Here is an 18637-nt window from a genome sequence, read left to right as displayed (position 1 = left end):
AACTGGTGTTGAGCGGGTAGAATTCAATGAAGCTGTCAGCTGAGGACATGTGAGGCGTCTATTTCTCAAACTAGAGACTCTGATGTACTTATCCTCTTGTTTAGTTGTACATCTGGACTTCCACATCTCTTTCTGTCCTTGTTAGAGTCAGTTGTCCTTTGTCTTTGAAGACTGTAGTGTACACCTTTGTATGAAATCTTCAAGCATTGTAGAGCCTTCATTCCTCAAAACAATGATTGACTGATGAGTTTCTAGAGAAAGCTGTTTCTTTTTGGCCATTTTTGACCTAATATTGACCTTAAGACATGCCAGTCTATTGCATACTGTGGCAACTCAAAACCAAACACAAAGACAATGTTAAGCTTCATTTAATGAACCAAATATCTTTCAGCTGTGTTTGATATAACAGCAAGTGATTTTCTAGTACCAAATGATCAATTTATCATGATTACTCAAGGATAAGATGTTGGAGTGATGGCTGCTGTCTAGATTTGATCAAAAATGACTTTTTTCAAATAGTGATGGTGCTGTTTTTTACATCAGTAATGTCCTGACTATACTTTGTGATCAGTTGAATGCCACTTTGGTGAATTAAAGTACCAATTTCCATCCGAAATAGCAAAATCTGTACATTATTCCAAACATTTGGCCGCCAGTGTATGTATATATATATACGTATGTACAAATGCAAATCTGTTATATACAGTGCAAGGGAATGTAATAGCAGAAGAGGTTGGATGTGTTGGATAATATAAAAAGACTAAACTGTGTATTGCACATTAATTATTGCTCAATGGGGCAGTTTTAACTGTTCATGAGATGGATAGTCTGAGGGAAAAAACTGTTCCTGTGCCTGATGGTTCTGGTGCTCAGAGCTCTGTAGTGTCGGCCAGAAGGCAACAGTTCAGAAAGGTAGTGGGCACGGTGAGTGGGGTCCAGAGTGATTTTTCCAGCCTTTTTCCTCACTCTGGAAGTGAACAGTTCTTGAAGGGAGAGCAGGGGGCAACCAATAATCCTCTCAGCAGTCCAAACTGTCCTTTGTAGTCTTCTGATATCCAAACCAGACAGTTATAGAAGTGCAGAGGACAGACTCAATGACTGCTGAGTAGAACTATATCAGCAGCACCTGTGGCAGATTGAACTTCCTCAACTGTTTATGATTTGGAATGTTCATAAATCTGATCTTTTTAAGATGATTAGCAGATGTTTATGAGATTGTGATGCTTTCTAGATCAAAAGATCTCAAACAGATATCTCGGGGAGGTATGTGTGCTATCTGGGTGTCCTTTATTGTTGTGTGTCATGACATCATACTGCCGCTAGATGTCGGGCAACACAACATTTAACCCTCACTCGCTATCAGCGCCAACACCATTTTCCACTGCAAATCCATTGCGGCAGCACGAACACACTGTACCGCATCCTAATCACAAAATCAATAAACACATCAATGCGGCTTGAATATCTCAGTACATTTTCACACCTGTATAATCGAATCCGCGTAGCCTTTCCGCAAATTCTCGTTTTCAGCCGTTCTGCTACAAAGTTACATTTGAATTCCTCGAGGCGGTTTTTTCTTTTTCATTCGGAAAATGTATCATCGGCTCGTTACATGTTGACATTTCCCCGATCACAGCAGACAAAACTCTGCAGTGAACACATCTGCTCAGGCGTATGCTTGGATTCGGTTCCTTTCCGCGCGTTAAACACAAAAACAGCTTCGTGCTCCAACAGGGGGGAAAAAATCTGGAAAACCGCAGCAGGAATAAAACAGCGCGCGACTGTAACGAGAACGCGAGGAAACCGTAGAGGAGGGGGCGCGCGCGTGTGCGCGCGTTTCCTCTCCGCCGCAAGAATTCATTGAGAGAGAGAGACACATGGAAAGAGAGACAGACAGAAAGAGAGAGAGCGGGAGAAGAAAGGAAAAGCAGCAGCTGCACGCCACTCCTTTGTTTTAGGAAATCGCTTGAATCATTCGAAGGACTGGAAAGATGTATCGCGTTTCTCTCACGTTTCCTCACGGCGGCCGTTTTTAGGGGCGAAGTTGAATAATTTGCGTTTTATTTAGCGGGATCGCCAGAAGAGCGTTTGAGACCCGAAACCTTTAGACGCATTCAGCTTTTCCTGTGCGTTCATCCTGAATGCGCGTAGATTCGTTTGTTCCACCTTTTTCGGTGTAACGTTAGGAGATACTTAACCTGCGGAGGCATTTTGAAGCTCGGAGATTTTTCTGGTCGTGGTTCGAGTCTGTGATTCACGTCCGGGCCTGAAATATTTGCTCTTGATCAAAGGCCTTTAATGCGGCACACGCGCGTCAGTCTTTAACGGGGTTTAACGCGTCAGATGAACATCAGGTCTGATCCATAAAGCAGCGCTGATCCTCAAACGGAAGATCTGATCTTCATTATTCGCTCTTCATACGCAACGTCTGCGGCCCACTTCAATGTTAATGTCGACCGACGTCGCATCTCTAATGCTGCCCGTGACCCGCGGGATCACGGAGCGCGAGACTCTGGATTCCGGTTCGGCCGGGGTTCGGGGGATGAAACGCGGGGACCCGGACCCGGAGGGCGCCGCAGCAGCAGCGGGGGACTCGATTGGGGCTGAATGCAAACGAGCACGAATGGACGGCACCGGAGAGCTCGGGCAGGTAAGCGTTAAAAATCATCACTAATAGCCTGTGTATTATATAAGGCTGAATCGCGCCTACGATTTGGGTTTTGTCGTGATGAAATGCATCCAGGACGCATTTATATGTGAAATGATAAAAGCTAATATAATCAGGATCCTCGAATCATAAGAGATCATGTTATACTGACACACAGGGGCCAAAGATGTAACCAAATATGGAAGATGGGGGTTGGGGCACAAGGTACATTTTTAAGAATCAGTCTTTGAAAGCCCATTTTGATCCCCACCATTGTTTGTGGTGTTTTAAATCTACCCCACGAACTGTTATGATGTTCTGCAGTAAATGTTCCTCTAATCCAGAATCATGGAGTCACCCGAGGCCTCCATCATCTCCGCTCCATCCTGCAGTACTTTTCCACCCTATAATATCCCATATAGCACACATACGACTCCGAGATCTTTTCATCTGGAAAGCAATCTAAACAACATCTGCTGAACATCTTCATCAAAAACGTCTATAAGACATTTGATGAATGTCTTATATACATTTGAGAGGAAACGGATTATAGATTTATAGTCAGGGCCATAGCAAGTAATTTTGGGCCCCTAGAATCGTTAACACCTTTCACCCCGCTAGCTACGGCCCTGCTTATAGTATTGCAGATGAGAAACAACCTAAAAAATACGTCTTTCAGATGTGTAAACACAACCGTGTGGGTGATGTAGTGTGCTATCAGGAGTGTTTTAAATGGGTAATGTCATGAGGAATCAAATTTTCTTTGATCTTGTGACATATAAGAGGTCATTGTACTATAAAAACATCCTGCATGTTTCAGAACTCAAAACTTCTCCTCACTGCAAAGAGCATTTGTTGAAACCAAACTGTATAAACGTCTCGTTCTCGACTTCCTCCATTGTGTTGTCACACTGACATTTGCATCTGACCGCCTCCACAACAACACATCAACACCTACTTTAATCACTTCTATAGCCCCGCCCATTAGAGGTGAGCAGTGAGATGGCAGGTCGGTCAAGAGTAGAGAGCCAATCAGAACGGTGGGCGTGTACTGCCAAGTCTTAAAGGAGAAGCAGCACCAAAACCAAGTGTTTTTTACAGAGGGTCCGAATTAGGGTAGAAAATGAGCCTGTTTTACAAGATTATGACTTTTATTTTAATTTTTTGTGCAAAAAGCTTTGCTAATATTATAAGTGAACAGTAAGGAACATATTAAAATAATAATTAAAAAAAAGCATGTCGTGACCCCTTTAAACCTGCTGCACGTGCTGTTGTGATCTTCTGCAGTAACTGTTTCTGTAGTCCAGAATCGTGAAATTGATTCATGGAGTCACCAAGCCCTCCATCATATCTGCTCTATCCTGCAATAGTTTGCCACCCTATAACATGAGCTGTTTTACACATTACACTGTATACTGTATGCAAACAGATGTGACGTCATCTCTCATATCAGCAGTTTTATCCATCGATCACTCACTCTTTCTTTCTCTCTCCATTCATTCTGTGTCTCCGGTAAGTGATCTAAAGTGCTGCATGTGCTGTGGGCTCTAATGGCTCATTTTCACTGGTTAATGGCTCAGGACTCTTCTAAACTGCACCATGACGGGCTTAAGACTGAGCAGATGTGTGTGTGTGTGTGTGTTTGTGTGTGTGTGTGAAGGCTTGCTCATGTAGCCCAAAAAAGGTATTGATCCTGCTCAGAGAGAGAAAGAGAGAGTGTCTGGAAATTTGCCTGCAGCAGAGAGACAGAAATGGAGTAGGGGTGCTGGAATCAAATGATTTAGTTACAGAGACTGGTGTTTATGAAAAGAGAGAGATACAAAAGAGTTAGTAAAAGGAATTGGACGAGGTAAGCATACGCAGTGTTTTTGGTTTCAAATGTGTGTGAACACAGGCCCAATTTTACCATCCAGTCCGTTAAACCCTCATGTTCCGTTTAACCCCCCCCCCCCCCCCAAAAACAATTTTAATAGGTCAGAGAAAATAAAATATATGTAACACTCATGGCCACATGAAAACTAATTTTATCACACAGCCAATGTCCTCCATGAAAACCATTTCAGTACTTCTGTTTGGGGTCATCAGAGAGCCATGAATTTTTACAGAAGATTCTCTGATTGGTGTTCATACTGTACAAATACACTTCTGCCCTAACTGGGACCCCAAACAGAAAACAGCAAAGTCAATCTCAACAGAACATGAGGGTTTAGAACACATTTCAGTGTCTAAAACATGAGGGGAAGCAGAACATTTGACCCTCTCGGTTGCCCTTTGACCCGCTGAAGCCTACTATTCCACTGATCTATACTGATATTAAAATCACACCAGTTTGCTGTGGCCTCTTACACATTTACAAACACACACACACACGCGTACCATCGGAAGAGGATTTGCTGTATCACTGACAGTAAAGAGGCTTTTTGTTGTGCTAAAGCGATCTGTACTTGTTTCAGAGTGGCATTAGTCTCTGATCTCTCATTTATCCTGGCGCGGGGTGTGCGCGCGCGTGTGTGTGTGTGTGTGTGTGTGTGTTTTATCCCCCCCCACACACACACACGCTCACTCGCTCTGACCAGAGATTTGCCGATAAGCCTTCACATTTTTACAGCATCTGTAGAGTGGCATCACAAACATTTGTTTATTGAATATCCTCAGTTTTGTATGGCTGTTGTGATGCTGTAAGGTCATAAATTGTGTTCACTGATGCACGGCATGCGCAGAGCGTGATGGAAGCCATACCGAGGCCATTTTCATCATGGCTCTAACATGCCCTACTTACCCCGTGTCTCCAGTAATTACCCTTATGGGATAGAGCACATGTGTTACCATGGCAACTTTGAACTTTGACCCCATTAGCAGAGCAGTAAAATCGGGGTGTGGTGGTGATGGTTATTGCGACAGACAATAGAACACCCATATGCGTCTGCTGTCTACTAATGTCCGAGTTGGTCTCGTTGCTGTGGCTGTGACTCTTGTAATTTGATGTGGCGTTTAATATTCACTCAGTGTTTTATTTTTTTTAAGTTTGGCTCTAACTAAAGCATCCGTGGGTGTAGGAATCGCTCTGTTTAGTGTCTGTGGTTTGATTATTGGTTGGTCTGACTGTGTGTACGTAGATATTACTGGTGTAAAATCACACACATCTTCATACTGACTCTGGTCTTTTTCACATGACACAATTGTTTGTCTGTTTCTCTGCAGATTGTAGAGTGCCAAAAGCGTACTCAAGTATGCAAACAAAGAATCTTGGCTAGGACGCTGCAAGCGCACAGTCCCGTTTTACATAATTTACATGCGCACTTGTGTTACTGTGGAGGTAAAAAAAACTCAGTACTCAAGGGGGTGATAGAGTTACCTTCAAACATCTGTGCCATTAAATTTATTTGTTATTATAGAGGTAGCTAGATACAAATGTCTCGATAGTGTAACCTGCTCCGCAAGATTCTCTTCTAACTGTAGAGAGAAAACTCACCGTAGAAGACCGTTTTCGCCAGTGATGCCCCTTGTGGCAATGCTGAGAATGCATTATAATGCATCGATGCAGGAAATCGAGCTCGTGTTCACATTAGGGCTGTGCAGTTTTTCAGATTTTTCGATTCATTAGAATTTGCATTTTGACATGATTTAAAAATAAATAAATATAAATCGAGATTTTGCAAAATTATTGCAAACGCTAAGGATGGTCCGATACCACACTCGTGTTCTGGTACTTGTAAAAATGCTACGATACCAAAAACCGATTCCATCTGACGTACGCATGTCATTACGTAAACATTCAGCGCACAGATTAAAATCACGTCATATCCTAGTGAGATTATTTAACCGCAAAACTGCGATTTAATGAGAGCAATATTTTTCACGTGCAGTGTTTTAAATGTGAGTGTTGTGAATGTGTGAAGCCGGTGTTGTGCTGACACAGAGACATAAACTGCTCATGCTTTAGAGATCCTTGACTCATCAAAATATTTATGAGCATCTCATGCTCTGTTTGTAGCAGATGAAAGCAATCGGAGAACTAATTCACTTTTTAGCACGAGTCATATACAGACATATTGAATTAAATAGCAACCTTTTGTGGTTTAATAATTACTGTGATTCATGTAGTGTCCGGCTTTATTGGATTGGGAATCTGCCATCATTACGTCAGAGCTCCTTAATCAAAACAACACAGAAACACTTCAAAATAAAAGCTCAATTTAAATGAAAAAATATGACACAACTGTATAGTTATGTAATATTAAATGTAATACTACTACTAAAAATAATAATAATATTAACAGTATTATATTTAAGCAATATCTCACATCTGTTATGCAGCACTTTATTTGACAAAAATATCTCCAGTATTGTATTTTGGATTGTGCTGTGAGGTTCTGTATTAAATGCTTGATTTGATAAAAATTTTGAAAATTAATTTTTATACTTTCATTTGATTAAAGTTTGAATTATTTATTTAATTAAACACAATTTTGATGATAAAATTGAAATAAACTGCTGATATTGAGTTCAGAAAAAAAAAGGTATCGGACTCGGTATCGGCGAATACTTAAATTTTATTTTTATTTTTTTTATGTTCTCAAAAAAATGGTATCGGGACATCCTTAGCAAACGCTATAGTTAGTTACGTCGTAAATCCACCAAAGGAAAAATAATTCATAGCGCTTGTCTTAATGCCGCTCCCAATCTGATCAGCTGCACGTGTGTGGCGCGCTCCAAATGAACGTGACGCGTGAACAACACGGAGATATAAAAGACAGTGTTAATATTCCCAGTACGATTGTACACGGTGTGATTTGTAGCTCATCTTCGTCCATCATGCCGATATACACCAGCTTAAGACCATAACTGGCCTCGGCGTGCGCATGTTGATGAACGGTCTCCTTTTCTTTTTACCCATAATAAAGCGTTAGTTACGTGACAGTTACAGGCGCTTCATTTCAGATCATGGAGAGGATATATATGAGAGAATCAAACATCCGCCGCTCCTTTTGCCATGATGATTCAGATCATTAATTATTGCTTTGTGACGTGTTTCAAGTGTACTGCATCTATAGCCAACGTTGAATTGTAATGATAAATTATTTCATATTGCTGCGCTGCTCAGCGTGAACCGCTAGAGGACGCGTCTCAGTCTGCAGAGGTTTATGAATATACACACAAATTGTTTGATATACAATGAGAACTTTCTAGATAGACTTGGAGTAGATAAAATGAATATCTACAGTGGCTAAGAATTATTTAGCAGTTTTCTTATTCTGTTATTTCTGAACGTCTGGGTTTATTTGATTTAAATGTATTGTAACTTCCCCCTGTGGTGCATTTGGTGCATTTGTACTTTTCTTGCACAGCTTTGTTTCGTATAATGAAAAGAACTTGGATTTCTTTAACCAGGTCGTCTTGCGTTCTAATAAAGATCGTACAATATGAATCATGTTGGAGTACATTTAAAAGTGGAAAAAATAGAATCGTGACTCATCCATAAGTTTGATAAAAATCTCGATTTTTTTTTTTTTGCCATATAGCCCAGCCCTAGTTCACATTCTTGCGCAGAGTATGGCAATCAGGCGTTTTGCCCCTCTTGAGAGCGTATGCTTTTCACTGACCTTCTTCTAAAAGTACTTTATTTGTGCAGTCTTGTATAATAATGCTGTTGTTTGCTCCATTAGAGGGGCAGTTGGAAACGGTTAAAAGAATGTTTTATATGTGAATGAAGTTGGTTTAGAGTTAAATAATTCAAGCTCTCATGGAAAAGTTTAAGGGGTTGGAGGTAAAATCCTGCAATGTGTTTTTCATTTTCTTGTTCTTTGTTTCTCAATACCACTTTGAGGGAGTCTCTCTCTCTCACACACACTCACAGAGGGATTACTTACAGACATGAGGCCTCTGATGTCAGGACGCCAGACCTCCATCTTAAATGTCTTCAGCAGTAATATATAAAACACACACACGCACACAGGAAACGTAAAACTACAGACGGACTCGTGGCACACTAACAGAAATATGAAGTCACAGCGAGGTTTGACGTTGGAAACATACATCGTCTCTGTCTCTCTCATCTCGTCTTCTCCTCCGTCCTTCATTGAACTCCTCCCTCTCTTCAAATGGACCATCTGTTCATTTCTTTTATCACTCCATTCTTTCTGCTTGTCTCCTTTAACAGGAAGTTACAGGTCAGTAAGTTTGAGGGAATCTTTGTTTTTACCCTCACAGAAGATCTAAAGTTCTTCCTCTGAAACTTGCGAGTGAGTGTGTGTGTGCGAGTGAGTGTGTGTGTGCGAGTGAGTGTGTGTGTGCGCGCGACACGTGTGTGCGCGTGTGTGCGAGAGTGTGTGTGTGTGTGTGAGTCTCTGTGTGTATGTATGAGTGTGTGTGTGTGAGAGTCTCTGTGTGTATGTATGAATGTGTGTGTATGTATGAGTGTGTGTGTGTGTGAGTCTCTGTGTGTATGTATGAGTGTGTGTGTGTGAGAGTCTCTGTGTGTATGTATGAATGTGTGTGTATGTATGAGTGTGTGTGTGAGAGTCTCTATGTGTATGTATGAGTGTGTGTGTGTGTGTGAGAGTCTCTGTGTATGTGTGAGAGTCTCTGTGTGTATGTATGAATGTGTGTGTATGTATGAGTGTGTGTGTGTGTGAGTGAGAGTCTCTGTGTGTATGTATGAGTGTGTGTGTGAGAGTCTCTGTGTGTATGTATGAGTGTGTGTGTGTGAGTGAGTCTCTGTGTGTGTGTGTGTGTGTGTGTGTGTGTGTATAAGTGTGTGAGTGTGTGTGTGAGTGAGTCTCTGTGTGTGTGTTTGTGTGTATAAGTGTGTGAGTGTGTGTGTGTGTTGGCAGTCAGCAGAGCTTCAATCCTTAAGGAAATGAAGCACATGACTGTGGTTGTGTATGACTCATTGTCTGTCTTTCTGCTCTGGTCTTCAGTGTTGCACACACATGGACTCCAGATGTTTCTTCATTCGCTGGCCGGCCGTTAATGCAGACCTGAAAAAAACACAGAGTTTGAAACCAGACACTGGGAGTGAATCTCACAAAAACGGCTTACCTCAAAATATACAAAATAAAAATACTATAATCTAAAGAAGAAGAATGGTACATTTAAGTTGTGAAGTACAACTGTAAATATACATCTTAGTATTGATTTAGGCTGATTAAAAAAAAAAAAAAATCAGTTTCAGGATGATTTTCATTAATGTATTGCAGTACAGAGAAGTCAGTAAAATTGCTTAGGCCTTATTGTTATGAAAATAATACAGGGCTGTCAATCAATTTAAATATTTTGATTGAATTAATTACATGGCAATTAATGAATTTAATTCATCACAATTGCATACATCAATGTTTCCAGAGAAATGCCCTCAAATAAAGATAATTTAATATACATAATAAATAATACATTTTTAAAATGTATATATAAGTATATATATATATTAGGGCTGATGATTTAACGCGTTAATTTAGTGCGATTAATTATATAACTCTGCTAGGAGTCGGTCTCTCTCTCTAGTGCGTGCTGTAGCTGTGTGGTGTGCGCAGTGCTAAGTGTTCCCTTAGGGGACTGTAGGAGGGAAATTAGTTCCAGCTGGGAGCTGAGCTCAACTCAAAGAGGGTGTTGAAATGATGAAAAGAGACACAGCAGCAGAGCACACGTATCCCATGATTCCTTACACTGTTAACATTGTCTCTTTAAAATCATGTTAAACACCTACAGATGGCCGGCTGGCAATATTTACTCTGTTTAGATAAGTGTTTGTATCTACTCTCTTCTTTAGATTATCGATGAATCTGTTATAACCTGATGTGATCAGAGGGATTTCATATCAGTGTGTATAACGTATTGTGTAAGTATTCTGATTCGCTCGGCTCATCTACAGTAAATATTAACTACTGCAGATCTTTTGGACTCTAATAAGTAACTGTTAAACCGCATTTCCTGCAGTAGCATAGCAAGTCCTCTCCATTCACTTTCACTCTCTCTGTCTTTTCCAGTTCTCCCTCATGTCATCATTATCCTCTTGTTTTAATGTCTAAACAATAGATTGGCTTGAACCCTGGCAGAGCGTCGCGGCGCGTGTGGCGGCAGTAATCTGATTATACACCACTATAGACCAATTAAACATGGAGCCCAATTAGAGGTGGCGAGACGCTGCTGTGGACACACAGAGAACAAATGGTGTGAGAGAGAAAGACACTCTATGAGATGGTATCATAGACCTGCCCCCACTTGAAGGGTTTACAGAAGGTGTAGACAACATAATAAAGAAACCTCGTTTTGGCCACATTCTCCATAGGAAGCACTGCAGGTGTCCACCGAAGCTAATCAATGATATATTAAAAAATATGAAGGGGCTGTTCACACCAGACACGTCTTAATAAGCTAGACAAAGTGCAACAAATATTGCACACTGCAACTGTCAAAGATGTCCGGCTAGCAAATAAAAAAATTTAAAAATACGGTTTGGTGTGAACAGCCCCTTATATTTCATCCATTACTGAGAAGTACTGGAAAAAAAAAATCATCACGGTTTTCAAACTGGGAGGTGCCAGATATTGATGATAAATTCACCAAATAAAATCAAAAGATACATAAATAGGATAAAAATATATTGTCAAGATATATTAAAATTAATAGCTAAATAGACATAGCTTTATGGTGTTATAATACTGTGATAGCACATCCATGTACTGGATTTCCTTTGTTTTTGCACAAAACTGAATGTGCGCTCTCAATTATACGCTGCTCTATGAAATCTCCCTGCTCTCGTTCAGAGTGCTTGTGAACGGTCAAAACGTGTCCTGTGCACTCGCAAATCTATTATAAAGCCACATAGCTCTGCCTCTGTTCATCCGTCACGATGTGTCCATTGATGTTCCTTCATGTGTTTGTGAAAAGTGCAGTTTCACGTAGAGACACTGGCTCATGTGATGCGAGTACATCACAAATATAGGCTAAAAAACGTAAATAATTCCATTGTCATAGGGGCAAATATGCATTTTTAATAAAAAATAATGCAGAATGTGGTTTTATATTATGAATAGAAATATTTATACCAGTGTATGACTGAATTTAAGGTTATTGATCATCATTGGGGAATTGCTCCAACGCCTGAAATATGATGAATTTTTCAATTTTTTTCAAATTAGTGGCCAGAATGTACTGCTGTTTTTAGTGGAAGAAAGATATTTTTGACATTTAGCATAGGCTGTCTTATTATTTACTTGGCTATTGTATAGGCCTATACGCAACATTGTGTGTATATAAATCTGCAATAAAGGGGGGTGCGGACTTGTAAATTTTGTGGGGGGCTTACTGTAAGACTTTGAAAACCCCTGGTTTAGCAAGATGCCAACATCAAATTCAATAACGTTGTTTGTTACACGCATACAGTTGCTTCCCATGTACACTCAAACTCTCAAACTTTGACTAAACAACGATTCCCGATTAAACCGTGCAGCGCGCCCGCCGCCCAACAGACAGCGCAAGAGCAAAGCGGGGACCGGCCTTACTCGCACAACACTTACAAAACCTTCTCTGTGCCGCACTGTCCAGTGGTAAACACAGCGTGAGCCACGCGACCCATTTGAATTTGACAGAATTACCTGTTATATAGGGCCCTATGAAATCAGTTTTATTTCTTTCCAAATTCCATGTTTTCCGTTTTGTTTTCTCTGAATTCCGGGTTTTCCGGGTTTGTCATTAAAAAAATACTGTCTAATCAAATGAATTTATAGCATTTTAATCAAATGAAAACAGAAAAATTACTTTTCAACATATCATTGCATTAATTTTATTAAATGAAGAGCTTCTATACTGATCCTCACAGTACAATCCAAAACACGACATTTGAGATCGTTTTATTTGTTTATTTTGTCAAATACAGTGCTGCCCATTAGAGCATCACAGTATCAATGAGTATCAACTTGTGAGATATTGCGTAAATATAATGTAATATTGTTATATTATTATAATTATTATTATTATTATACATATTACATTTTCCTATACAGAAGCATTTTTTCCATTTCATCTGTCTAGTTAAAAGGGACTTTTATTTTGTCGTTTTGGCAGAGAACCAGATGCTTTAAACGACTTCAGACTTTTCCCCTCCAGAAAAGCAGTTCGCTCTATGGGCTAATGTGCTTATTAAACCACAAAAGGCTTTGATTTAATTATATGAATATACATTATACTCTGCATGTGTTGCGCTTCTCAGTGAATAAAGTGCTCCGCTCATTGTCATTTATACATACAGCGCACATGTGATGTTAATGATGCGGTTAGTGGGGGTCTGGGTATCTCAGCGAGTATTGACGCTGATTACCACACCTGGAGTCGTGAGTTCGAATCCAGGGCGTGCTGAGTGACTCCAGCCAGGTCTCCTAAGCAACCAAATTGGCCCGGTTGCTAGGGAGGGTAGAGTCACATGGGGTAACCTCCTCGTGGTTGCTATAATGTGGTTCTTGCTCTCAGTGGGACGTGTGGCGAGTTGTGCGTGGATGCCGCGGAAAATAGCGTGAAGCCCCCACACGTGCTACATCTCCACGGTAACACACTCAACAAGCCACGTGATGAGATGCACGGATTGACGGTCACAGAAAACAGGGTGTAATCAAATGAATTAATGAAAATAATGTAGAACTATTACTGTTCAACATTCCATTACATTTTTTTACATTTTAACTCGGTTAATAAAGTGTTTCAAGATCCTCACAGCATAATCGAAAACACAAAATTGGTAATGTCTAATAAAGTGCTGCACGCCAGTGCATCACATTATAAATGAAAACTTCAATTCAGTACAACAGCACTCTTGCTTGTGAGATTGCTTAAATATAATTATTATTATTATTATCATAGTAAATACTGGATTGTACTATATAGTTATATTTCTGTCGCGATTTCTTCAATTCTCCCATCAAGCTTTTATTCTGAATCAAACGTTTATTTTGATTAGGGCGGCCCCCTGATAGTCGACCAAACGTTAGTTGATGAGATGAGTCTTGGTCAACCAAGTTTTGATTGGCCTGTTGGTTGCAGAAAAAAAAAAAAACTCCATATAAAAACGACAAACACCGGTGTTACCGCTGATTGGACGCTAGGTGGTACTATGGGGTAATTTTCGTTAAGCAGGGTTAGGGTTCTTAATGATATAATAAAGTGTTTCTTCAAGCGTGTGTCTGTGTGTCTACAGGCATATTATTTGTAATATTAATTTGATAATAATAATAGCCTAGTAATAATAATAATTTAATACATTAATGGGAAAACGAGCCAAATATCGTCTTGACATCGTCAAAGTCATCGGCTATTGATCACTCTGACCATCATCGATCCCCGAGATCATCATCTGTCGGTACAACTCTAATGTGCATTTCTCTCTATAAATTAACAAAATGTTCAGATAGTCTTCTTGCTGGTTTTTCCGACACATTCAGAATCATTACCGCTTTTGCCGGTGTCGCTGCGGTTCGCTTCGTGCGCTTGTTAAATGTATATTTTAAAAGCTCATAATTACGGTTTAGTATTTCTCTGTAATGTAGAACAGTGTTAGCAATGTTACTGATAACATTCTTTCTCAGTCCTGGAACTCAAACCATTTTCTGATGTCCCCCAAAATATATATATTTAAGTAATTAAATTAATATCATAAACATGCGACTAGTCGACTAATGGCTTAAACTAACGACTACTAGTCGACTAGGAAAATCTTTGGTCGGGGGCAGCCCTAATTTTGATGTGATGGCTGTTCTGTGTTTTGGATGGTAGATTCACACCTCCGGTTAAGACGTTGGTCCAATTTGATTTATTAAAGCGGCAAACACTGCGACATAATTGTAAATATTCAGTCTGCAGGAGCTGCGCGCTTTACAGTAAATGCAGTCAGTCAGTGCGTGAGGACCGCCAGGGCTCGGTACTGCTGCAAAAACACTGGTATTGTTTAATCTTTTAATTTAGTATCGACTTGGTGCCAAAGTACCGGTACTTTTGACAATTAGCAGAAACTATTTGTTTTGGCAGAAAGGTTGTATACATTTATAATTAAGAGCCTGATGAAAGACAAACAAGTCGTCCTACTGTCAGAATGCTTAAACGTGGCCCTAAATAAATGGAAATAAATAGTCGTTAATAAACCTGTTACACATTTAATTGTTATTATCAGTAAATTCACAACTGAATAAAAAAATAATGCTTTACTGTAGGGCTGCGCGATATGGCCAAAATTGTCATCACGATATTATTATTTTTTTGGGGGGGGGGATTTTCCCCTTTTTCTCCCAATTTGGAATGCCCAATTCCCAATGCGCTCTAAGTCCTCGTGGTGGCGTAGTGACTCGCCTCAGTCCGGGTGGCAGAGGATGAATCTCAGTTGCCTCCACGTCTGAGAGAGTCAACCCACGCATCTTATCACGTGGCTTGTTGAGCACGTTGCCACGGAGACATAGCATGTGTGGAGGCTTCACGCCATCCACCGCGGCAACCACGCTCAATTCACCATGTGCCCCACCAAGAACAAACCACATTATAGTGACCACGAGGAGGTTACCCCATGTGACTCTACCCTCCCTAGCAACTGGGCCAATTTGGTTGCTTATGAGACCTGTCTGGAGTCACTCAGCACACCCTGGCATTCGAACTAGCGAACTCCAGGGGTGGTAGCCAGCATATTTTACCACTGAGCTACCCAGACCCCATCACGATATTCTTTTTCATATTGTTTGATATCGATATTTATCATGATATACATTCACATTTACACATTGCACTTTCTTTTATTTCAAAGTTGGCGGAAGAAAAGAAGAAAAAATTGGTGGATTGTAGGATTGGCAGTGGTGTGGAGCAAGCTCTTTCCTAGCGTTGTGAGCGTCTTTGAGCGGATTTCTTCCACGCCAGTTGAAACGCAGAAAGAAAAAAAAAGCTAAACTGCTTGTGTTTTTAACGACGCACTAAATATTGAAAATTCCTCAAAAGCTTATCATCATTATTGTGGATTTTTTTTTTTAGCACGATAAATATCGATATTATATTGCCCAGCCCTACTTAACTGTCAAGTGTGCATTTCTATGTGACAAGAAATATGCAATATTAATATTGTTAAGCTGTTTGATTTTGTGATATAAGAATAACATCACTTATTATTGGTTTCTGTCCATTTATTTATTCAAATTTAAAGGCCCTAAAACCCAGCGGTGCTACGAAATCAGATGCTGGTGCCAGCTTCTGTAGAACTTGGCCCAAATGTTAGTGTGGAGCCCTGCCATAGAAGGAAGCTGACTATGTAGGCAGTGGACAGCAAGGCATTAACCTCTGAGGTTAATTAATGTCTAATAGTGTCAATATGTGTATTCACCTCTCTCAGGTAAGAACTGAACACTTGTTTAACCTCTTCCAGTGTTGAGGGCCCTTGACTGGATCTCAGTCCAGTAATTTGTCATTTTCAGGGGCTTTTGCCCTCCGGTTTAAATAAATCTCTCTGTTATTCACAGATCAGGTGCTTCAATGGTCGCACTTGTGCTGTTAACGAATCTAAATGTGAGAGTGAATCTTGAAATCTTCGGGGTCACACATATGATCAGATGACCGTCTCTCTGGCCGTCCACGTGAGTTTATTATAGCAGCTGTTTATTATAGAAAGGTTAATGGTTAATCTCACTGGCACTCTGTAAAATATTGTTTCAAATTATGTCTAAGAACAATGAACGCCTAAACCTGGGTCTCCATGGATACTCTACGGCCGGTCAGATCTATATCAAGGCCAAATCTGTGTAGATGTACTATGGATTAACTAGGTTATGCTGAAAACATATGGGGAGCTTTTCCATCTAAGAACGGTTAAAAATGTAAGTATAAAATTGCGAGACAGCTGCATATTGCGACAGCGTTCTAGATTAGTATTCTAGATTACAGCAGTAGGGTTTGTGTGTTTGTGTGTGTAGTTAATCTCTCTTTATCTCCCTGTAATCCCTCCATCTCTCTCTTTATCCGTTTATCAGCAGACGCTCATCTGTGATCTTTGACATCTGTTCTTTTTCTCTCATCCTCTCAGTTTTGGTTTTTGGGACAGTTTTGGGCGAAATTCAAGGCCCCCTTAAAATGCAACCCCAAGGGTTATTATTGTGTAGAGCATGTTAAAAATGTTCGCCATGTTATTCCATAGTTGATCACATAAATAACGTCATAATTAAAACTCACTTTAATGCTGATAATATAGTGCATTGTAGTGTAATAATGTAGTGTGTTGTATTATTATTGATGAGCCTGAATGTAGTTTTTTGGGGATATTTACATCGGTTATAATATATAAGTATAGTAAGCTAACCAGTTAGTGTGTTAACGTCAACCTACCTAAAAAGTACCAAAAATATTTGTAAAATTCTTATGAAACCTGTCAAGAAAATGTCCTTGTCCTATTGTACTAAAATCAAAAGAAACATATAGAAAATGAGTTTTAGGGCCTTTAAGATTTTTTTTTGTTTTGTTATGACATTATTTTCATGACAGGTACGCTCATTTTACCCCCCAATATTCATGACCACAAGGCAGAAAAAATGATGTATTATTTAAATTGTTTATTTATACATCTTAGTAGTACCGTCTTGGTACTGCCTTTCTTTTTCACTCATTTTAAAAATCATTGTACAACAGCATATTTTTTGCTATAATACATTTGAAAAACAACTAAATGGTAATTATAATCATCATTGAAAACAATGAGAATGAGTTTCAAAAATAATAATAATAATAATGCCATTAGCAAAAAATCTTAATGGTCCTTAATGTACACTTTATTTTCTTTATGCAAATTATTTTTTGTATTGATTTGGGACTAAATGTGACCAGGACGTTTTCTTGGCAGGTTTTGTGAGATTCACCCCAAAGAATCACTTTGAAAATCTTTGGATTGTGAATTTTAGTTTGAATGTTTTTTGTGAAATATCTCAATTTAATCTCTCATTTAAAAGAGTAATTCCAAATGAAGCAAAGAAAAATTGCAGTCATTTGGTCTTTGTCTCATCTGTGCAACACTGTTTCGATTTACTCACCTATATGCAGGAGGGAAAGTGTACAGGTGTTTCATGAGAGACAGAGAGAGAGAGAGAGGCGGGAGCAAGTGAGTGATGTGAGACTGAGGGGAGGAGAGAAGACAGAAGAGATGAACACACAAGGTCTGATCCAGAGCGAGAGAGAGAGATTGACTGAAGGGAGAGAGAGAGAGAGAGAGAGGGGAGGTTTTGAATGTGTCGGACACACTCTGATAGAGGGACAGTGAGCGTTGACATCTGACAGAAGGAAACCGTGTTGTTGTGTGTCGAATAGGATGATGGGACTCTTTTACCCTTCAGTGCTGACGGTGAGTGTTTTAAATCATTCATGCTGCTGCATTTCCTGCCTGGAAACATCGACACGCCCCAGTGTAATTCACTGACTGCGCTTGTGTTTGTCTTTAGCAGGACAGTCTTTCACACTTTAGAGTTATTGAGTAAAAAATGAGATGAATGGTGTTTTTACATGTCTTTGGTTTGAGTGTGTTAGAAATGAGTTTCTGCAGCGACTAACGGACGTCACTGAATGTGTCTGTGGTGTTTAACGGGCAGGTCTGGGCTTAAACCCGTCTGAATGACTCTGATTGAGGTGCAGAAAATCTCATGTGTTTTTCCAGCTGTCTGTTTTGAGTGAAGGGTCCAGGTGTCTGACAAATGTTGTTCCTGCATACGTCTGCCTTTGAATCGCTCATTTTTTGTTCTACACATCTTTCTCACACGAGTTAACATTAATATGCAGCAATACAAATCAATCTTTTATTGTTAATAGCTGTCTCTATTCATATCTTGGAATCTGTCTCTCTCTCTCTCTCTCTCTCTCTCTCTCTCCATTTCTTTCCCTCCCCCTCTCGTGTGGTTTCCCGAGGGTCCGAGCAGCTGTTATCTCTGAGCTTTCCTTTAAAAGCAGGACTGGGGGAGGGAGGGAGAGAATGGAAATTGATTTATAAAGGTG

At 39.9% G+C, this 18637-nt stretch overlaps 1 protein-coding gene across 7 annotated transcripts in view; it reads left to right on the top strand.

The window, feature by feature from the left end:
- Nucleotides 1-1137: 1137 nt before the first annotated feature.
- rbfox2 (RNA binding fox-1 homolog 2) overlaps nucleotides 1138-18637 on the top strand; it is a 49875-nt gene continuing 32375 nt past the window's right edge. For 2 of the 7 annotated variants that reach the window (XM_051706950.1, XM_051706948.1), the window contains exon 1: nucleotides 17821-17993. In XM_051706950.1, the coding sequence (XP_051562910.1) occupies nucleotides 17961-17993 (33 nt within the window). In that variant the 5' untranslated portion in view covers nucleotides 17821-17960. Of the gene's footprint in view, nucleotides 2651-17820; nucleotides 17994-18637 lie in introns of those variants that run through there. The other 5 variants (XR_007898163.1, XR_007898164.1, XM_051706947.1 and 2 more) reach the window with 5 other exon arrangements.

This window comes from Myxocyprinus asiaticus, chromosome 9, assembly GCF_019703515.2.
Source record: "Myxocyprinus asiaticus isolate MX2 ecotype Aquarium Trade chromosome 9, UBuf_Myxa_2, whole genome shotgun sequence".
Lineage (NCBI taxonomy): Eukaryota > Metazoa > Chordata > Actinopteri > Cypriniformes > Catostomidae > Myxocyprinus > Myxocyprinus asiaticus.
The sequence above is the reverse complement of the archived record's forward strand: the minus strand, read 5'-3'. Positions and strand labels throughout refer to the sequence as shown.